The 21,527-nt window shown below is 33.1% G+C and overlaps 1 protein-coding gene across 1 annotated transcript in view; it reads right to left on the bottom strand.

The window, feature by feature from the left end:
* Window positions 1-266: 266 nt before the first annotated feature.
* Window positions 267-21,527, bottom strand: part of jeb (low-density lipoprotein receptor domain-containing jelly belly protein) — a 31,113-nt gene continuing 9,852 nt past the window's right edge. Inside the window, exons 2-3 of the mRNA XM_013317661.1 lie at window positions 1,281-1,441; window positions 267-671 (exon numbers count right to left, since the gene is read on the bottom strand). Of these exons, the coding sequence (XP_013173115.1) occupies window positions 612-671; window positions 1,281-1,441 (221 nt within the window). The 3' untranslated portion in view covers window positions 267-611. The remainder of the gene's footprint in view (window positions 672-1,280; window positions 1,442-21,527) is intronic.

Raw genomic sequence — 21,527 nt, 5'->3', positions numbered from 1 at the left:
AGTCACCAGTTACATATAGGCCGAACATTAAAATCAATTCAGTAAAATCGTTTGGTTTACTTATGTACACAGATCTCCTATTTACTTTACAACCCTCATAAATATAAGGAATGTAATGAATATAAAATTAAAATAAAATAACAAGAGAATGTACAATAAATAAATATTACAATCTGTCTGTGAAATTAAGAACATTTTATACTAAACATTTATCCATTAAATTACAGTCTTAAATTGTTTTACATTAATAAATTTAATAATTAGAAGGGAAATAAATAAGCTGCACGTAGATAGGATATTGGGACGAACCAGAATTACTTAGTGTGCTCATCAAACCTCAGGCGTACGAAGTCACCCTTTCTGTTCGCAGTCTGATTTCTTACACACTTTGAGTGCTCATGTTTTGGCATAGACTGCACCACTTCTGATATGTTTTTTATTGAAGGCATCAAGTCCCACGTCTGGTTGCGCCCGAATGTTATCTTGTGTATTCGCAGCTTCCACTGAACTCTCGCACATGTCGGTTGATTGTATTTATGTCAGTCTGTTTGGGTTCGTGCAGTACTGTCGGTTCGGTAACACTAGGGAATGTTGTCGGAGGGATGGATTGTTTAGCGGCCGCGCGCCCATCGCAGGAGCGCATCTGCCAACACGTCTAGATGAGCTTTTGTCTGAAAACAAAAGAAACATTTTGTTAGTTACCACACATTCAGACTTATGGTACGTTGTATTAAATTAATATTTTGTTACAGTTAAATAACAAATATGACGTCAATATTGGTATGTTTCATATACTAACAGTTGAAATAAACAAACTCAAGTAATTTTATTTACGATCACTAATGGAATTGCTTATTTAAACCTTTCCGATACTTTATTATTTGTAACAGTATGTTTTTTCTGCTACAATAAATAAAGAACTTTTATCTTTCTATGAAATTACATTAGTCGTACAAGTAAGTTGTCTATTATTAAAAAAACTAGATGTCACCCGCGACTCTGTTCGCACGGAATTAAAAAAAAACTTAATAAATAGCCTATGTGTTCTTCCAGACTATTTTCTACATTTATGCAAAATTTTATCGTGATCTAATGAACCGTTTCGGAGATACCTTCACACAAACATCCATCCATCCATATTAACATTTGCATTTATAACATTAGTCTGATACTATAAGAAGTAAAAATTAAATTTTGAAGTGCCAATAATACTGGTTCAATGACCAAATCTTGAAAATAAGCTCATTTGGATTTAGTTGTGTAATTGTATATAACATTACCGTTTTATAAAACATGCAGGCCTGACGGTCCTCGTCCTCGCCATTGGGGCAGTCAATGAAGCCGTCGCACAGCACGTGGTCGTCGATGCAGCGGTAGCGGCCCTGTCGGTCGGGCGTCGGGCAGGCGAACCGCTCCATACCATCCGCCGCCGGCGGACACTCTGCGGGACAATCATATCTTGTATTACACACAATGGTTACAGCTCAACATGTCACTGCACACGTGTTCCACCCGTGTAGATGTCGAAATAGATACGCATACTGACTCAAAAAGCTACACAAATTTACGTTGTGATGTAATTTTTTTTAAAAATTAAATGAATTTGTATTCTTCTATGTTCGAATTTCGAAGATAAGCAGAATTATAAATCGTCCTTTAAATTCTTAAGGTTGCTGAATAAACCCAGAACAATATGTAGCAATGTAAATTACATACAGGCAATTAAGTATCGTTTGCAGAACAATAGACTGAAAACTCACCGTTTATTACGTTCGTGCAAATAAACTTTTATTAGAGGTTATTTCGTATAATTACAGATTTCTCTACCTCTTTCTATTCAATTACGGTAATGGACAATATTGAAGATATACTTGTATGTTAAGGTCTTTAATAAAGTACATCCTAAGTCGCTTGTATTAATACAACTTCCATTCACTTTACTGGATAATTGTTCTACACAAGAACTTTCTCGAACAGTTGCAAGTTAACAAGTTCCTTGAATACTCACTTAACTAATCCCACTAAAGTGTATTGAACAGATCTGTTAAATAGAACCAACAGATGATGTTGAAATCAATTCTGTTATTTTTTTAAAGAGTCTTTAAGGCATTGTACTCGATACAGATGCACTATACTTCGTCATCTTCAATAACTATAGTTTTGAATTTCGCGGTTTGATATACACTGTATTACGAAGGTAGTTCGATTTAATTTTTATTATTCTGAAAAAGCGGGTAGTTAGAAATCACTACGGTCGGGCGTGGGGCCGGCGGGGGCTAGTGCGGGGAAGGCAGAGAGGCGACAGTCAAGTGTCAGCTTCGGGAATCGACGGAATTTGGACCGAAGAAGTTACACATCGGTCGCGTCGGTTTCCTAGCGTATAGGGATAGCGTTGCCGGCGCTTTTAGACTATTTGACAGTGACTTCATTGACTAGACCGATATCTACAGAGTGACCAGGCAGACAGCGACCGGGGCATCGTGTTGGTAAGTGCTACTTGATATATTTACAATATTACGCCAACCCTTGAAACGCGTAGTCTATGGATGGTTGTGCCGTGGGAACCGAACCCGTCGTGTGCGACATACAGTGTGACTTCCTTTAAGTATCTGAAGTTTGGATTCCAAACCATCGCAGTAAACTATTCACTAAACACGCAAAAAGACAATGTTGTATGCGAATATTTTAATAGTAAAAGTTTTGAAATCTAAAACAGTAGCGATAAAAATACAAAAAGATTTATTTAAAACCTCAGACGTCTGCATTATGGAAGAAAACAAAGCTTTTACTTAGCACAACATTTGCCGTAAATTTAAATCCCACGACATCAGATGCAAGTTGTAGCAATATATCAAGGTGGTGTAGGAGAATGCGTGGAACGGTTTCTTTAAGTTAGCCCCGTTCGGTGAAGTGAGGCGGTCGGCTACTCTATTGCGAGCGTCTATTTTTAGCACTGCCGGGGAAAGTGTTGCTCGCGGCGGTTGCGCGCGCTCTCTGTACTCTATATCTATTCCGTAGAGCCCGAGACCACTTGTGCATTCGTAAACAGGCTCAGTATTATTATGTTGGGTCCAATTTCGGTTACAACCTGTCTCTAGAACTTTTAATGTTATTATCACAATGAATATAGGTTGAATAACTATTCATTATATATAAATCTTCAAATATATAAAAACTTCTTGTGGTAAATATGTTTTAAAGAAAATACGTGTTCTTATTTGTAATTAGCAAAGTTAAGGTTGAGTAACTTTTGTTATAATTGCTATTTTTTTTTCTAATTCTTCAGCTTCAATTAGAATTTATTATGTAAACTAGACTGCGTTGACATTTACCATTCAATCAGAATTAAGAGGTATCAGGAGTTTATTAATGACCCAAATGTTAGTTTAACATCTTAAAGACCGGGAGACGAGAGCGCCGTAACCGAAATAAAGTTTGCGGACCAGTTACGCAAATAGAAAACGTTCCCTTGACATTAAAGACGGATTCAAACGATATTTCTTAACCTATTAATATTGATAATACTAATAGGTATTATATTAGAAATATGATAAATAAATGTATATGAATTTGATAATACTAAAAATTTACTACCTGGAGTCAAAATAACTAACTATAATAACAATAAGGTATTTAATGAATTTTATTAAATGCGCAAATCGGACATATAACAATAACATTTTACATAAGTTTCATCACGATTCGATCAATACAGCAATGTTTAAGGACATATGTGCAATCAAAAAGTTACACAATCAAGTTGATTTTCATTTGTTAAGGAAATTAAAAATCTTATTTTTTTAATATACATATTAGATAGTATAGCAGGTGTTAATACTATATTGATCTTGCAATCTCTTAGAAGAGTAAGAAAATTTAAGTGCTTGTTACATCATATCGCGGTCACTGCATCGTCAACCATATACGAAAATAAATCGTGCAACTTGTTAGTGGAATTGCCACTTTATAACGTACCTGCAGCTTGTTTTTAACTTGCCGGAACAAACAGATAAAATTACATAAATTTTAAAATTTATCGACAACATTTCAACTTTGCTGGTAATACTTCTATAAGTGACGGTATACATAAAAGTAATATAGTTATAGTGTTATAACTTGGCTTTTAATAATGCATACATTCCAAATGAGATTTATAAAAAGCATTCTTTTGTTCGCATTCTTGGAGGATTCTAAATGTGATCGAGATAAAAAGACAAAAGAGACACGCATTTCACATGTCAAGCTGGTCCATTCGACAATCGGTTGAGTATACTAAAATTAAATTGTTACATTGGTTGATGAGCAAAGATAATTACTAAAGAAAACAATATAGGATTAGCCAGTACACGTGCGATACGGGGGTGGGTTAGGGGTACATGTACTTTAATAAATAATTGACTTTAATTATACGTTATTTGAAAGCTTTCGCCTTCAGTACTATTATTTATAAAAATTATTTACGGCGAAGGGTGTCGTACACCCACTTAATTGGTGTCCTATCGCGGCCTACGCTTTATCATGTTTATACTCGAAACAAACAAAGTATTCTTACTGCTGTTGCCCGCTTATGTTTAACTTTCATTCTCGCATTTCACAAAAGAGGCGCTTTCGTTCCGCTTGTTACAATTACTAAGGTATTAACAACACGACAAAGAAAAACATCACGCTCTCCTAACCTTTTAAATACAACATTTTGTTAAATCTGAAAAAGTAAACACTTTTAAAATTCTTTATAGATTATGATATCCTACATCTTCTTTTCTTTTAAGAATGGAATAAAAGTAGTTAACGTAGGTTACAATTCTTTAAACGACATTTATTATTCTTAAACGTCAACAAATTAGATTAGTAGAAAAATACTGTTGTAAATTACTATTGGGCTATTTTTGTACTGTACAATATATTACAAAGTTATCCTGGCATTTCGTCGTCACTTATTTTTTTTTTATTAAGAGAAATACATAACTAATCATTTCGATTATGCCAAATATTAATTTAACTCGAGTTACAAAAGAAAATAATTTTCAGTTATGCATTTATTAGCTATACTGTAATTAGGTATCTTAAGATATATCTATTTGTAAGATAAATGAAAGAATTCTATTCAAGTTTATATTAGACTAGCTGTCGCCCGCGACTCCGTCCGCGCGGGATTATTATAAAAATAGATGTTAGCCGATTCTCAGACCTACTTAATATGCTCACAAAATTTCATGAGAATCGGTCAAGCCGTTTCGGAGGAGTATGGGAACGAAAATTGTGACACGACAATTTTATATATGAGATTTAAAACGTAGATTATAAATAATTTTCAACAACCGCAAACCTTGTTTTAGTTTAATTAACCATTATAATTAATTGTTTTTCTTTTATTACACGTTATTAAGAATCAAGATAATGCGAGCAGTACCCAATTTAATGACTAACTTCTTAATTATGACATTTTTCATTTCCAACGGTTAATGTGCAAATAAACGCGCTTCGCTGCTGGATACGTAAGTCTAATTTATGAGTTTTTGTTACGTTAAGTAGTATATTTAGTGCTATAAAAGACTTATTATACTAGGTTGATTTGAATCACAATTATTAAAAAAAAATACCACTTCACAATTTTGCGATCTCATCAAGGGAATCTTACTCCTTGTATGAAACCAAAATATAATTGAGTGCTTCGTTGTTCAGTTTTAATATACAAGAACAGTGGTAGAGCCCGCTTTAACATCTTCGCACGAATGGGCCGGCTCGCCCGGAGAAATACCACGACCACACAGAAGACAAGCGTGAAGTGGGAGCAATTCCGCGTTTCGTCTGATGAGTGTGCGTCCCGGAGGCCTAATTTAGTTCCCTTTCCCTTCCCACCCTTTTTCTTATAAGGAAAGAATGGGAAATGGAAGTGGACTTTCCGCATGAGAGGATGCATGAAAAGGGAAAATATTTTCTCTCTGTGCATCCTTTCCTCCGTCGATTAAAGGTAGGCAAATTTGTAAAAAAAATAAGGAAGTGCATTTTGATAAAAATGTCTTTGAGGTATCATTTACTCACGAAATATTTACATTACGTTTACTAGCTTATTACTTACTTATTTTTGTATGTTTGTTGCAAATAACACCCACTTACAAAACCGTCGGGATAAAAATGAATATAAGATTTATAATACTAGTTGAGACAAGTTATTCGATGTTCTGTTCAACAATAGTTAAAAACAAAGTCGTTTATTCTAGGGACATATACTTTTGATATCTGTTTCATACTTGTTTTTAACATCTAAGAACGTTCCCGTCGGTTTGCGTAGGCGATTTTATCGCTGCTACGAGCAAAAGTCGTAGAATAGCTACGACGTTATTGCGATTTTGTATATACTATTTTGTATAAGCTAGGATTTAATGATAATGATAATTTTAGTTAGTAATCTTCGTAAAATAATTATTAAAGAAGTATAGTGAATATCTGAAAATATATAAAATATATTTTAAACTAATTAAATCTTCGATATAAAACATGTAATATTCAACATTAATACTTTTGGGCATATCTTACTTCTTAATATAATATTATAAAAGTGAATGTTTAGATGAACGGATAGATAGATGATGAACGGATCTTGGTGAAATTTGGCATACATATAGAACACAGTCTGGAAGAATACATAGGCTAATTAAGTTTTTTTTAATTCCATGTGGACCGAGTCGCGGGCAACAGTTAGTTGTGTTATTAAAATATCAATTTTCGTTTAATACAATTTTGACTAAAACATTAATTTATGATAGTGAAGCGCATCGCCTAATATAATCAGGGACAAGACCCTGAGTATACATTTTCCACGACATGAATATATAGCGTGGGCATTTTACCGTAATTGCTTTGAGGGAGGCTTGCTCGTTACGCTAAAATGATCGATGGATTTGTTTCACCAACACAAAGGAGCTGCCGGAATTTCAAATGTTTACTATATTCTCATCATGCCCAAGAGTTTGCCTCGCTTCGCACTGCTGATGTTTCATTGCCAATATCATTTTTAGTTTTTACTGGTTGTCGACCGCGACTCCGTTTGCGCGGAATTAAAAAAAAAACTTAATTAGTAGCCTATGTTTTCTTGCAGACTATGTTCTACATCTGTACCAGATTTCAGAGAGATCTATGAAGCCGTTCTGGAGGTACCTTCGATTAAACATCCGTCTATCCAAACATTCGCATTTATAATATTAGTAAGATACTATCGAAAATAAATTATGGTTGTTTGTTACCCCCGTAACGCGTAAAACGGTAGACAAATTTGTCGAACTATTATAATTGTTCCCGAGAAAAAAATATCTCCGTAATAAAATCTATAGTAGGACAGACATAGATATAACGACGTATCTATAGTAGAACAGACGTAGATACCTAATCTGGAATACAAAAATAAGGCATTGTTATTGTAAGGTTTTTACAATATAAAATGACATCCCTAAAACCGACTCTCGATTAGACGTCAAACCTGTATAAAATAGGGTAGGCTATATTATGTACTACTGAATTAAAAAAAACCCTAATAAATGGCCCATATGTTCTTTCGGACTATTTTCTACATGTGTGCCAAATTTCAAACCTTCTATCAAACATCAATTCATCCATCTATGTATATAAACTTTCGAATTTACAATATTAGTAAAATTACAAGCTTGACGCTTTTGATGAAGATTCGTAATAATAAATATAAGGCTATTTATTTATAAATACTCTGACATGCATTATTAATAGCAATACATTTTAACCCGAGATGATATACAGGGGGATCCAAAAATAAAGTGCCCTTTAATATTCGACTTGGAATATTTTATTATACTTAAAGTATATTGAGTTTGTGAATGAAGCTGTGTATAGGGAGTCAGGTTGAGAAAACGACGAGGCAGGGAGACGGTGCACATCCATTAATCATTTTATAGACAGTTTATTGGTTCAATGGTACGACAGTGTATGAGGAGGATCAGAATGACTCAACACTACGACAGGCGTATTGTCGCCGTGATGAGTGTTTCTTATTGTGGTATTGAACATTTGGCAAGATGTAATGCTTTTAGAAATGAAATTGCCTCCGTTATTGTAACTTCTATTAAGCATCTTAAATTGCTTTGTCGTTTTAAAAGCGGCTGATGGCTTTATAGTTTCTAATAGGTTCTTTTTAGAACTCATTTAAGGTACAATGTTCATGAAGTTTTATAAACAAAAAGACACGTAGATGAATTATAATTTGTTTAATGTCATTTTTATTCAAAGCTTTTCAGCTTTAAAGTCACTGTATTGTAACGTAATCTATTATTGTGCATAAATGAACTTTATAAATAGCGTATAGATTGACCTTACAACGTTTGTACAGATAATAATAGAATTTTGCTATCAATAAAATCTACCGGAATAATATATCGATCGTTAAACGTGTATACACCTAATGGTTAAACTCCCAGCTAACTGCCTGAAATATTTATTATAACATCGACTACCAAATAGTAGGGTCATGTTGGAAACGTAAAGGTCAAGCTTATAATAAATTCGATTAAATTACAATTAGTAAAGTTTGATAAAGTTGATCGCGTTCATCAATTTCAATTGTTTATATGTTCTTAAAATATACATTTGATTTAGACCGTTATTGCCGAAACAATTGTACAAAGACGTATATATTGTCTTCATATTATTTACCTCATGAATCTTTACTCACCTACATGATATGACTCATTGCTATTTGTATTATATCTTTAAATGAGCAATTCTTGTATAGATATAATATATAATTGGAATCTCGAAATCGGCTCCAACGATTTTCATAAAATTTTGTATATAGGGTTTCAGGGGCGATAAGTCGATCTAGCTAGGAATCATTTTTAGAAAATGTCATTTTATTCGTGTTTTATCGATATTCAACTTAAACATAAAGTTAACTTTTTCTATCGGTAAGATCGAAAAATATTATTCATAGTTCATCATTTTATTAGTAATTCGTACTTAAATATAATTTCCAAAAAACACAATTAAAAAAAAATCAGGTACTGAATCTTAGACAGTGGAAATTCATATCAGTACAAACGTTAAAGTTAATTTAATGTTGCTAACGATTCTTTTAACACCCTGTTTAATCTTTCATATTTCATGGGTCACAAATATACTGAATACAAAGTAAGCGAGCTTATTCGGAAATCATTTATTAAAATTCAATGCTTTAATTAATTGGAAACGTAATCAGAAATCTACGTAACACAAAATATGATGTTTTCTTTTTAAATGCAAATGTAAGCAAATTAAAAATGAATTCGAAATCATATCCATTAATTATCAAACATGTAAATTGACCTTTTAAATTATTAAATTGTTGATTCAAAGTAATTTTATTTCTTTATAATAGCTAATAATATAATATGTCATTTCTAGACATTTAAATTGTTATATTTTGGAAACTTATGCTTTAATATTCATAGGGTAAAGTACTTACGCTGACAGTGCACTTGGGCGGTGTAGTATTTAAAGTTCGATGCCAAGAGTTGAAGATGCCAAACAATAGGCAATATGGCTCTGTGGCTCACTTGTATAGTTCCGTATACGAGTTGTCGAACTTGCGCCCCGGAAGTAATTCGCCTCGTACCATGTGCTCGTTTTGGTTACGCTTATATTTATATACAAGCTGTCGTCCGCTACTCCGTCCGTGCGTAATTAAAAAAAACTTAATTAGTAACCTATGGGTTCCCGACTGCTCTGCATCTATGCCAAATTTTATCGAGATCCTTCGAGCCGTTTTGGAGATACCTTCTAACAAACATCCATGCATCCATTAATACATCCAAACATTTGCATTTAAAAATATTAGGAATATAAGAAGATCTAAATATAAGTTTAGACTATGAAAGGTAGCCTTTGGATTTGGCAGGATGTCTTGCCGAGTACATTTCTTATTTTTCAAGTAATTAATATTAGATAAATTAATTTTCCTTGCCTATATTTAACAGAAAAAAATAACTTAAATGGTCTATTTCGCTCCAAATGATGACTAATGTGAAATGTGCATATTAAATGTTCAAAGTTTTACGATAAAAGGGCAACAAAATACGCATTGTTTTGCTTTGACGTCGCTTAGAATAGCGACGTTGAGTTCAATACACTTAAATTTTATCGAGCGATATGAATCGGTGTGGAGCTATGGAGCGTAGAAAAGAATTCATACGCAAACCGCAGTCACAACACTTCCATTCTTTTCACATTTACCTTATGCCTTTTAAATCAATTGTTTTTTTGTAGGTCAAATACATACAAACGGCTTTATAATAACTGTTTTACGACCAAACATAATTCCGTTGTTTTGGTACCGACTTTAGATTATAATGTGATTACTACTAAGTCGAAAGAAATCGTATTGCGTGCTAAGTGGACCATAAAACAGGTTCAAATAATTTACTCACTTAATATTCTCAATATTTTTGATAACTCTACCAAATTCTCAAAAGTGATTAAGGACAGCAATTTTCATATATTTAGGTAACTAGCTGTCGCCCACGACACTCCGCACTGAATAATTAGAAGCCTATGTGTTCTTCCAGGCTATGTTCTAAATTTCAGTGCGATACTTGTAACCGTTCAGTAAATATCATATAACAAACATCCATATAATCATGCATCCAAACATATGTACGCATTTATAATATTAGTAAGGTTTACTTTAAGTTAGGCAAATTACATTTTTAAGTAAATAGACGGAGTCTTAGAAAAGTTTGCTAACGTTATTTTCAAATACAAAAATGTGTGTAGCATGATTCACACAGGAAACCAGCTTTTACTCGGTGTGCTATTAAACCTGGAAGGTGTAATAAAATGAGTAACAAACTTTATGAATCTGCACGATATTCTACGTTGCATAAAATTTTATCTGTGTACTAATGCAGTGATGACAACATGCGATTTTATGAAAAATCGAGGTATGAGAAAGTTTATTACAAACTAGCTATCGCCCGCGTTTCCGTCTGGGTGGAATTAAAAACAAAACTTAATTCGTAGCTTATGTGTTGTTAATTGGGAATGATCTACCTAGATACCTTTTAACAAATATTCTTCAATCCGTCCATCCAAACATTCACATTTATAATATTAGTAAGATAAATTGGTTGCACGAGCTCGTTATAAAAGTTTTTAACGCCAGTTCGTGTCATAACGTGTTGTTTTAAATCAATTCAACGTATAGCGTTGTTTGCCAGGCTGGTTGAGCATTACGTCAACACTTGTTTTCACTTTTCCGTGTCACATTTGCGTAGGGCCGGGCGGTAAGTGCGGCGAGCGACGGACCACATTCACGGTCCAACTGGCTTCATGCCAACACCCTCTATCACTCGTTTGCTTCTGAACAACTCCCCAGTTGTAATAGTTTTGTCGTCTTACCGCTTGTTTATATTCCCAGAATCTGGAGCACCGGTCAATTTAAAGCAGCTCTTGGTCTCTTCATCGTTGTTATTTTTCTTCAAGGAACATTTAATGAACATAAATTCGTATGCAATCTACTTTTGTAGCTATCTTATTCTTAAATGTTGAAATAAAACGTAACGTAATGTAGTATTTTAATAATACTCGTTTAATCCTATTTATCATTTCTTTTTATTTCAGCATTAACAGTAACAGGTGGAAGAGAGTTAAGAATTGCATTTCTTCTAACAACTTACTATTTTTTAAACATGTAGAAAATAAGTTACTAAAGTCATAATATTTTTTTAATAAAAGTCTAAATAGCGTAAAAGAGTTTTAAAAATATTCCATCGTGAAAATATTTTCTTTTAATATCATACAAAATCTGCGGTCATGCCCTTTGAATCTCTGCGAAGCTTAACATCTTGACCCTTGTCAGTGAAAACGTTCATATGTAAAAAAATGTTATAATGCTTTACAAATGAATATCTTCTATATATATAAAAGAAAGTCGCGTTAGTTACACTTTTTATAACTCAAGAACGGCTTTACCGATATATCTGAAAATTGGCGAGGAGGTAGCTTAGAGCCAGGAGACGGACATAGGATTCTATTTATTAATTTTTTTTCGAATTTATGCCTTGAAGAGCTGCTTTTTATTTAACTTACTAATATTATAAATGCGAATGTTTAGATGGATGTGACGTGGATGGATGGATGGGTGTTTGAAGATATCTCTAGAACGACTGAACGAATCTCGATTAAATTTGGCATACGTATAGAACATAGTCTGAAAGAACACATAGGCTACACTAATTAGGTTTTTTATATATCCACGCGGACGGAGTCGCAGGTGACAGCAAGTTATGTATGAAATCAGATTTATAACTCATGTTATTGTCGAAAAATCAATTAATACGTATATGCATAATACTTATTGAATTTGTGTTATTAAATTGAAGTTTACAGTGCAAAAGTATCAAGATTGTTTCAAATACAGCAATTATTTGTGTTGGTGTAATTCTTTGAAACGGAAGATACCCTAATTAACTAAATATAGTACAGATGGCGCTGATTCTATGGCGCGTTACTGAACTCTAATCGGGGTCTTGGTTGTAACCGACAATCGTAAGATACTTCCGACGCGGACTAAAAATAAATTTTATAGATGCGTGAGAAGGTTTCGAACTACTGGTATGGCCGCGAAGAACGAGGTCATTTCCCTTTCATCGTTGGTTTTGTTGAACTTTATACTTTTTTATTAAATTAGGTTAAAGAACAAGTACGTAAGGTTTTATTTTCGGATTGTTCGGCTATAAATAGCACTTTTTATGTGAACATTTTCTGTAAGTTACAGTCTGTAAAAACAATTTCATAAATTTGCTGCTCCTAATTTCTACCTTTGCTTCTATATTATTAACAGGTTTTTATTATTTACATTGAATTGCTTTCAGTTTCATTTTAATAAATTTCCTTTATTCCAAGCAAATTCCGCTTACGTTTCTTGTAATTATCTAAATAATAAAATTGGATATTATATATATATATAATCATATATATATATTGTCATGATCATCATCATCTCCTTGTCCTTGTCACACTCGCGTATCGTCACCGCCAAAATTCTCATGATTGACCGCGAAAAGAAACTTATTTAAAATCATTTGTATTACGTCTCCTCTATAACAGGATCAAAATCATTAACTATTTACTTATGTATATTTTTTCCTTGATTATGCATTTCTGTTATTTTTCTTAAAATGACCGGATAATATTTTCGTTAATGTAAAGTATAGCGTTTGCTATCACGAGTGTTGGGCGGCAAGTTTATAATGTTGTTTACATGGTTGCAAACTTTACTATTCTCTATTTTCACGAAGTATGACGGCACGATAAAAATAAAGCCGTAACTTGCTTTTATTATTATAGTTGAAAAGACTGAAGGAATAAGAATTTTTCATACCAATTCTTTAACCTTTTAAAATAAAAGACAACATGTGGAAAGAGTTATTTTTAAATATAAACGATATATAAGTAAAATTCTTCTTCTTCTTTAAATCTTTAACCGTTTCAAATGACGTGATCCTTGTATTGAGACATCGCTGGCTGGCTGTTTTTGTATTAAAATATCTATTGCGACAGTTTCAAATAATTTCTAGTTATAGTAATTAAAAACATATTGGGTGTTACTTCGACCATTATTTATTATCACGGAGCACTATTTATTTGCGGTTAAATAGTATAAACATAATTTGTTGAAAATAAATAATTTGGAATGTAAAATGAGAATTGCGGCAGGTAGGGATATTGAAAGTGGCGGGGTAGCGAGGTAGCTGGGTAGTCGGGGAGAACGCACCTGCCCCGAGTGCATCATGGGCCGTGCAGCCGCGCCAGCCAGACTGGCGCCGACGCCCCCGCGACTACAAACCGATACCAATCCGCCCCATTCTCCCGTCCTGCCCCGCTCCCACGCTCGCCGCTTGTTTTTAACTGTGATTGATAATTTGTTATTGAAGTGCGTATCTCGTTTCAAAAATAAAATAATTGTTTCCGTTTTAATCGAGTTTTTATTTAGGTTATTTAATGTTACATCTTTAACTCTGTTATTTATCGCTATTGTCATACGTAATTATATAATAGATACTAAACCATAAGTAGAATGTTAATTTCTATAATTTCTCATCATATGCTAATTTTATATTTTATTTAGTCTCTGAGCGTAAGAATCATGAGTCTTTCATGAATTTCAGGGTTAATTTATAAATATTATGAAGGGCTCGAATATAATTATTTAATTGATGGACGGTTTCTTGGAATTCATGTTTTAGTTAAAGATTCCTTTGTCTTATTACTAGTTTCCACGAAATTTATCGAATGACTGAATAACTATAAAATAAAGAGACAGTCCACTGGTTTATGTCTATGTTGGAACGACCAAATAAGATTTATAAATAAAACTACAGCGTTTGTCTAGACTCAGTACTGATCTTATTATATTTTTCTTTTTTTAAAATATTGGATCAAAAGACAGAAAGGCTTAAAGGAAGGTTTTATATAATAAAATAAATAATAACGCGGTGTAACAATAAGGTAGACGAAATGATTTCGGTTATACTTGTCCTTGATTAGTGCTTACGTACAGTACAAGTACTTAAGTGACATGCGAAGCGTCGATTATCTATTTCAGTCTGCGTCACGGTCGGAAGTACTTTTATTTATAACTTTAACTTAAGTTTTCATTGTTTGTTTTACAAATATATAGAAAATAGAGTTTATCAGAAGTAACGTAATTTGTCTTCGAAATTTCGTAATCTTTGTCAACATTTGGTTACGTGAATCTTTAAAGAAACCTCTAGTTATATTCTGACAAAAATAATGACTACTAGTTTAAAATTTCCGCATTATTCGACCACTCCAAACTTATTTTATTCCGTTTTAACAACCAAAAGCTGACCTTATACTGTTTTTTATGTCATGTTTATTGTATAATAAAAAAAGAGAGTGTACTTACGTAGGCGCTTTAAATGTTATATGTCATTTCAGTAAATAAAAAGACTTTTTTACACGTTTGTGCAGGATTAAGGAATTTAAAGGAAGGAAACGAATAAAGATTGCTTTAATAACTTATTAAGGATATGTTTATCCTACCATCATCAGCTCACTATACCTCCCTACCGTGTGGCTCGAAGCCTACCCTAAGTTAAGGGTGATTAGGCCATAGTCAACCACGCTGACCACGTGCACGTTGGATGACTTCACACATATCTTTGAATTTCTTCATAGATATGTGCAGGTTGCATCACGATGTTTTCCTTCACTGTGAGAAGGTCGGATAAATGTAAATATATAAATCAGAAATCGAAATACATTGGAACATGGCGGGATTCGAGCCCGGGACCTGCAGATTGCTAGTCAAGTGCTTGACCCTTGAGCCACCGACGCTCTCAACCTATTATTATGTTGAAAATAAATGTTGATATAGTAACGAAATTTTCAAAAACAAAAAAAAATACTTAAGAATTTTAAATTATTATATATTTACTCAGTACTGACCGTGATCTTTAAAGTAAAAAGTGGAAGAGGATTTTCCGACCGATAAATACTACGATTTGCTAAAAGTTAAATTAACTTTTGGAACTTGAAATGGTAACAATATTGCACAGCTCTACGTTTTGAAATTCAGATTTGAATTCTATTTTCGTATAAATGTTTATGTAATTCCACATGTTTCTGAGAATAGTTTTCGTAGTATGTATGTGCAGAAGCTGAACTCAACATTTATATGGTTTTTCCTGTTTTGAAAATGAGGAAAATTTATTTGTGATTTCTCTACTTATATATATATATATATAGTATTTTTTATTTAATCTTAACCTGTTCATAATAATTTTTCTTGTGTATCTTTGGGAGGTAATGGCAGAATATAAAAAGATTTGGATGGTACAGATAATTAAAATTATAGAATAAAAATGTATTTGATCCTTTTTGTATATTTTAACTCATGAAAACTATTTATATCTATAAAAGAACAACTAAATGGCAACTAAATATATATCTTAACCAAAATTGAATATCGGATTAGGAGAAAGAGAACAGTCCGGCGAGGCAAGTGACGCGGATGGCATATTTAAACAACGGCACAGAGAAATGTTAAGCAAATTCCACCCTCGTTACTGTAGCTCGGGCTCTGGCCTAATCTGAAAGCGAATGTTTATTTCTTAAATAAAACAAGCTTTTCCAAGAAGAAGCAGTAGCTCTTTTTGTAGGACTTAGATCTATTTTAGAAATAAACAAGGAATTTATGAATACGTACATTTTTTTAATATAATAAAGTGAGGCAAACGAATACGTGGCTACCTCAAACAACCGAAATGGCAAAGCGACCGATGTCAGCCATCCGGAATTACAGTTGCATTACCTTTAATAAAAAAAGAAGGGGACGCATACAAAGATAATATCCTCACATATACAAGTACATAAATAATAAATTTACTAACATGATCTTGTATTGTGACGCAAAACGTGAGAGTGCTTTGGAGATTTGGCACAAAAGTAAATCACAAACATGCAGCCTTGGCTCACACAAGAACGTGGGCGTAGAGGGCGCCGCGGAGTATACCAGAATCATCCGCAATAGATAAATATTTCTCCTAAATAATAAAAACATTCTGAGCAATAGTAGTAAAATTCCTACTTTGTTTTTTATATATCTGTACGTCTGAATAAAATGTTTTCATTTTATTACATTTTAAAGCCACGGTTTTTATCTTAAATAATAAAATTGGTCTCTGGAAATAAAATAAAAATATTCATAATGAAACATAATCTTCTCATGATAACAATTGGGATATCACAATAGAAGAAACCAAAATTTCAATGTAGTCAAGTTTTACGAGTAGATGGGAAGTTCCAACTTGCAACTAACACTTAAGTATATTGAAATGCGAAATTGGAAGTTTTGAATTTAAGCCAATTTATAACAATGAGTTTCTTTTTATTCTATATAATACGGTGTTTTTATTTATGTTATTACTTAGCGTTTCCAGTGCAGTAACACATGTTTCGTGTATGCGCTTGCACAGCGCGTGTTTCCAAACGAGCGGCTGCATCTGCCGCCAATGTGACATCTACTTAAACAGCCTGCGCTAAGCTAACATTTTACTACTCTCAATACATAACAACATGTATATAATATAGCACTGTTTTTATAAGAGATACAATTAAAGTACATAAAGAGTATTACGCTCCGCTTCGTTTGTTAATATAGTAAATTTAGAATTAATTATGTTTAAATGCCGCTTTTACGACAGTAGGCGTGTTGAGTTTGAAAACGTTTTTAATATTCAGTACGTTCCGGCCGCGTATCTCGTTTATTAAATGATTACTTTATATTGTCGGCAATCAGGCGAATTAGAGATGGAACTTTGTAAGCGAAATTCTCTGATTCAATTACTTGTGATGTAAAATTATTTTACTTGTGTTCGTAATATTTTTAGTATTTGAAGCGAGTTCAGAAATCGATGATGTTGAACGAGCATTTTAGTGAATTATAGAAATAAAAAAATATATATATAAATCAGAATTTCGTCGGCTATTAGGTTTGGATAGATTCCATCCGTTTTCAATGACCTGCCCCGGAAGACATGGAAATGTTTTGCCTCACCTTTTTTGTGGGAACGGTCAAGAAATGGAGAATGTTTCCGTTCCGGCATTAGCCATTTACAAGTGCTTTTAACTTATTAGTATTTTAAGATCAATGAAAATTATATATAGGATTTTTTAAACACAAACTGTACAATGACATGTATTAACTATGTATTGAGAGTTATTTTATTGTAACTAAGTAACGCATTGTCGGCTTTTACTAATTGTACTAGCAGTGGTAGTATACTTTCAACATAATACTAGGTTGCGTAGTAAGCATACATACTTAAAGTTAATTAGAAACTAGAGGTCGCCCGCGACTCAGTTCGCGCGGAATTAATAAAAAAAATAGTTATATGGTCTTCCAGACTATGTTATATATGTATGCCAAATTTCAATTAGATCCGTTCAGCCGTTCTGGAGATACCTTCAAACAAACATTCGCATTTATAATGTTAGTAACTTCTTACAAAGATAAGAAAATGTTATATGTAGTTATTTGATTTGAACCATGACTCTAACTAAACAATGTTTAGGATGATACGATAACTAACGTAGTTATTAATATCCTACTCAAATAGTGAGACCCTTTTCATCTTTGTGTGATTATATTTTGTCTGTTTGTATGTACCTTTATTCATTGAATGGATACGAGTGTTGTCCGAGCTCGCAGTTCGTTTATTTCATAAGCTTAACACATTTACCTACGGCCCTTCTATGTGACGTGAACCAAAGTTTATCCTATTGGGACGTAATATATTGCTTATACGGTAAATTTATGATCATGATACGGCAACCCCTCGCTGTTTGTTGAAATGTTGAACTTTGCACTTCAAATCCAATCAATCGAGCCAAGGGTCGTCACAGTTTCGTATAAACATTTTACATTTAACGTTGATACTCAAATATATATCGTTACGTGTCGATTGATTGAAATGCGATTTAAATTTTAGCTGTTATAATTTGTTTTGATTTTTTTAGCGCGGGATTTTTTTTTGCGAAATATAAATGCTTGATTGAATTAATAAAGCGAGTTAGTGATAAATTAAACGAGCTTGTTTATTAACGGCAATATTCATTGTAAAATATTACATGAATGATCATTTCCACTAAATAATTTATTAACGGTGGGTTTCGGAGACTAAAATTTCTGTATAAAACATGTCATTATCTTTGATAAAACAGAGACGACAATATGGTTGAAACGAAGATTTAGGTTCCAGAAACCCACTGTGAAAACATCTGAATGTTATCGTTTTTCGTGCCACTTAAGGACGTCTTTGCATCACACATTTTTCTTTTTTCTTCTCCTTTGGAGTTATAATCTTTAAATCAGTGGTGGTTAGCTTCTTTCCATTATTCATAACATTTGGTTATCAAGCGGACTTTGCAGTATGAAATGAGATGCGTAAAATATTCTACTCCATTTCTCACATTGCCTCTACATAAGTTTACATTTCAATTATTATGCTGTGTTCTTCGGGAAACTTGTTCAGCTGAAGTTGTCCATGTCCGTCTATCATGCAAAAACATGCGCTACTATTAACTGCGGGTTTAATTCGTAAATTCTAAATGTAGCTAGTATGAGTCACTGAAATAAAATGATAAAGAGTCGTGTATTGAAACCGTTTATAAGTGGACAATAAATACTCTGAAAACATTTCAACTTCAATAGAACAAAACATAAATGTTATACTTTCTTGTCTCGAGATAAGTCGAGAGTCGGTTGACAATAACGATAAATGAAATCCATGTTGCATCTGTGTCACGATTTCTATCAGTAGATGCCGTCCCCCGGCTCCACGAGGATTATTGAAAGCCGGTGCTTGTTTAATATCAATGATCTGAAAGGCAGTTCCCGCCGCGGCTCACAGGCAACGTTTCTTTATTAAATAATAAAAAGCAAGCGAGCGTACACCGACGTCGTAAATTCCTCGACACCTACAGCTCTAACAGGAAACACGTCGTAAATCAAAACTTAGGTGCAACTTTTATTCTATGTTTTATCAAAGGAAATCTGCGATAAAACGGATAACCCATTAACAAAATTGGTCAAGTGCATAAACCAAGTTTTTCAGTATTCGCTGAGAACTCGCAAATCAATGAGAGTGTTCTAGTTTAGACCATCATTAACTGCAGATCGATAGGTCATTGACATTTAGAATTCCATTGAGAAAATCTTTTTATACACTATAGAAGTAAGCGAGTATCATTCACAAAAAAGTTGAATCAGTTTTATATATTCAAAAACAGTTATTTCCATAGGAATGTTATGCAACTTAAGATTGAGAGAGCATTATGCCTGCGAGGAGAATATTACAATTGTGATATTATTTTGCACTACGACTATACGGGAGACATGTAAAGTGGAAGTTGTTCGCTATTTCGGCGTTTTCAGATGGCTGCTTACTTATTTATCATATTTTAATAAAAACATAGCCAACTTCCTGGTGTAGCAAATGTAATAGAGACAGTAAAGGGCCCTAGTCTTTTTGTGAATTAACTTCTATCGTTACTAATGAACTAAACGTGGATCAATATGTAGGTATAAGTATCAATAATAAAGTTAAGAAATTACCTGAAGTAATCGTACAAAGTTCTGTTAACCTTGGTGAAACATTTCTTTTTTGCATTTCAGAGTCAATCGCGCAAAGTTAAACATTTTTGGGCTTAAATTGCACAAGGTCTTGTCGACCCCAATCTACGTCGCTTAATAAAGTCGCAATTTCCGACACGACTTTTTTTAGATTTAGAGATTTTTATCCCATAATTAAATGATGCAAAATTGTAAAAATAATTGTATGTGAGACGAAGACTAACACACTGTTAATATGACATAACAAAATGTGTATATTCTCTGTTAAAAATATATTTTAAATATTACAAACACAAAGAATTTGATATCTATTGCCGCTATAAATATAATATGCAAAAAAGATTGCGGCGTTAGATGTGTCCAAAGGTACGTTATTCAGAAAATTCCATTTGGCACAGGTCGCTTACGTCAAACCGATGTCACTATAAAGGGTATGAGTTTGCTCGCGTCACGCTCGCGTTGACCCGAAGGTCGAAATTGATCCGCGATTGGATTCTATCAAATACATCTCACATTTATTCCTCGATTTGCCCTGATGATATCCAACAAATGGAACGTATTACATGACAATTTGTCATGCCTGTACGTCATAAATCTGTATTCCCTATACACTTTTATCAAACATTTTTTACCTTTCTTTCTATTTAATAATTTAAATATTATAATAGCGATGAAAATTTACTACGTTTGATGGTTATTAAGTTTATTACAAGTAGTTATAACTTTGATGTATTTTGTACGTTACATAAACTAAAGGCATTGTTTGGAATAATGAACTATAACTTTCTATCAATCAATATTCGGTTTATACAGCTTTTTAGGTATTAATGTATTTTGGAAAAAAAATTGTTAATATTGATAGCTCCAAACAGTCGTTAAATAAATTAAAATGAACAAGCATTAAGAATGCAACTTGCGATTACACTAATGTTTTCTTTAAATGACGCAACAGTGTGATAACTCTTCCTCGGCCAGTAACAAGTGGTCGCGTGTTCTACTAAGAATTCCCATCTAAAAAGCTTTGCCGTAGCTCCGGAATTAAATTCTGGATAAATGATACGTCCACGTTCTGTGCTCGGCACGCGTGCCTGGCGAAGTTTGCGCCGTCGAAATATCGTCAGAGAATGGCGCTAAATTAATATTTTAGTAGCTTTTCACCATATGTGCTACAAATTACATCTGTTTGTAGAACGATTTCATTGTATGCTCATCAAACGTGATATCATTTTCATTTCATTTATGCAACTTGTTAAATTTATATTATCTTTACGATATTAATTTTACAAACATAAAGTGTTAGATTTTACATACAGAATCTATGAATGTCAACTCTCATATATAACGAACAGGTTTTCATATACTATCATCA

This window comes from Papilio xuthus, unplaced genomic scaffold, assembly GCF_000836235.2.
Source record: "Papilio xuthus unplaced genomic scaffold, Pxut_1.1 DF826933.1, whole genome shotgun sequence".
In the NCBI taxonomy this organism is placed as follows: Eukaryota; Metazoa; Arthropoda; class Insecta; order Lepidoptera; family Papilionidae; genus Papilio; species Papilio xuthus.
Note: the sequence above shows the minus strand (reverse complement) of the source record. Positions and strands in the feature narration are given on the sequence as shown.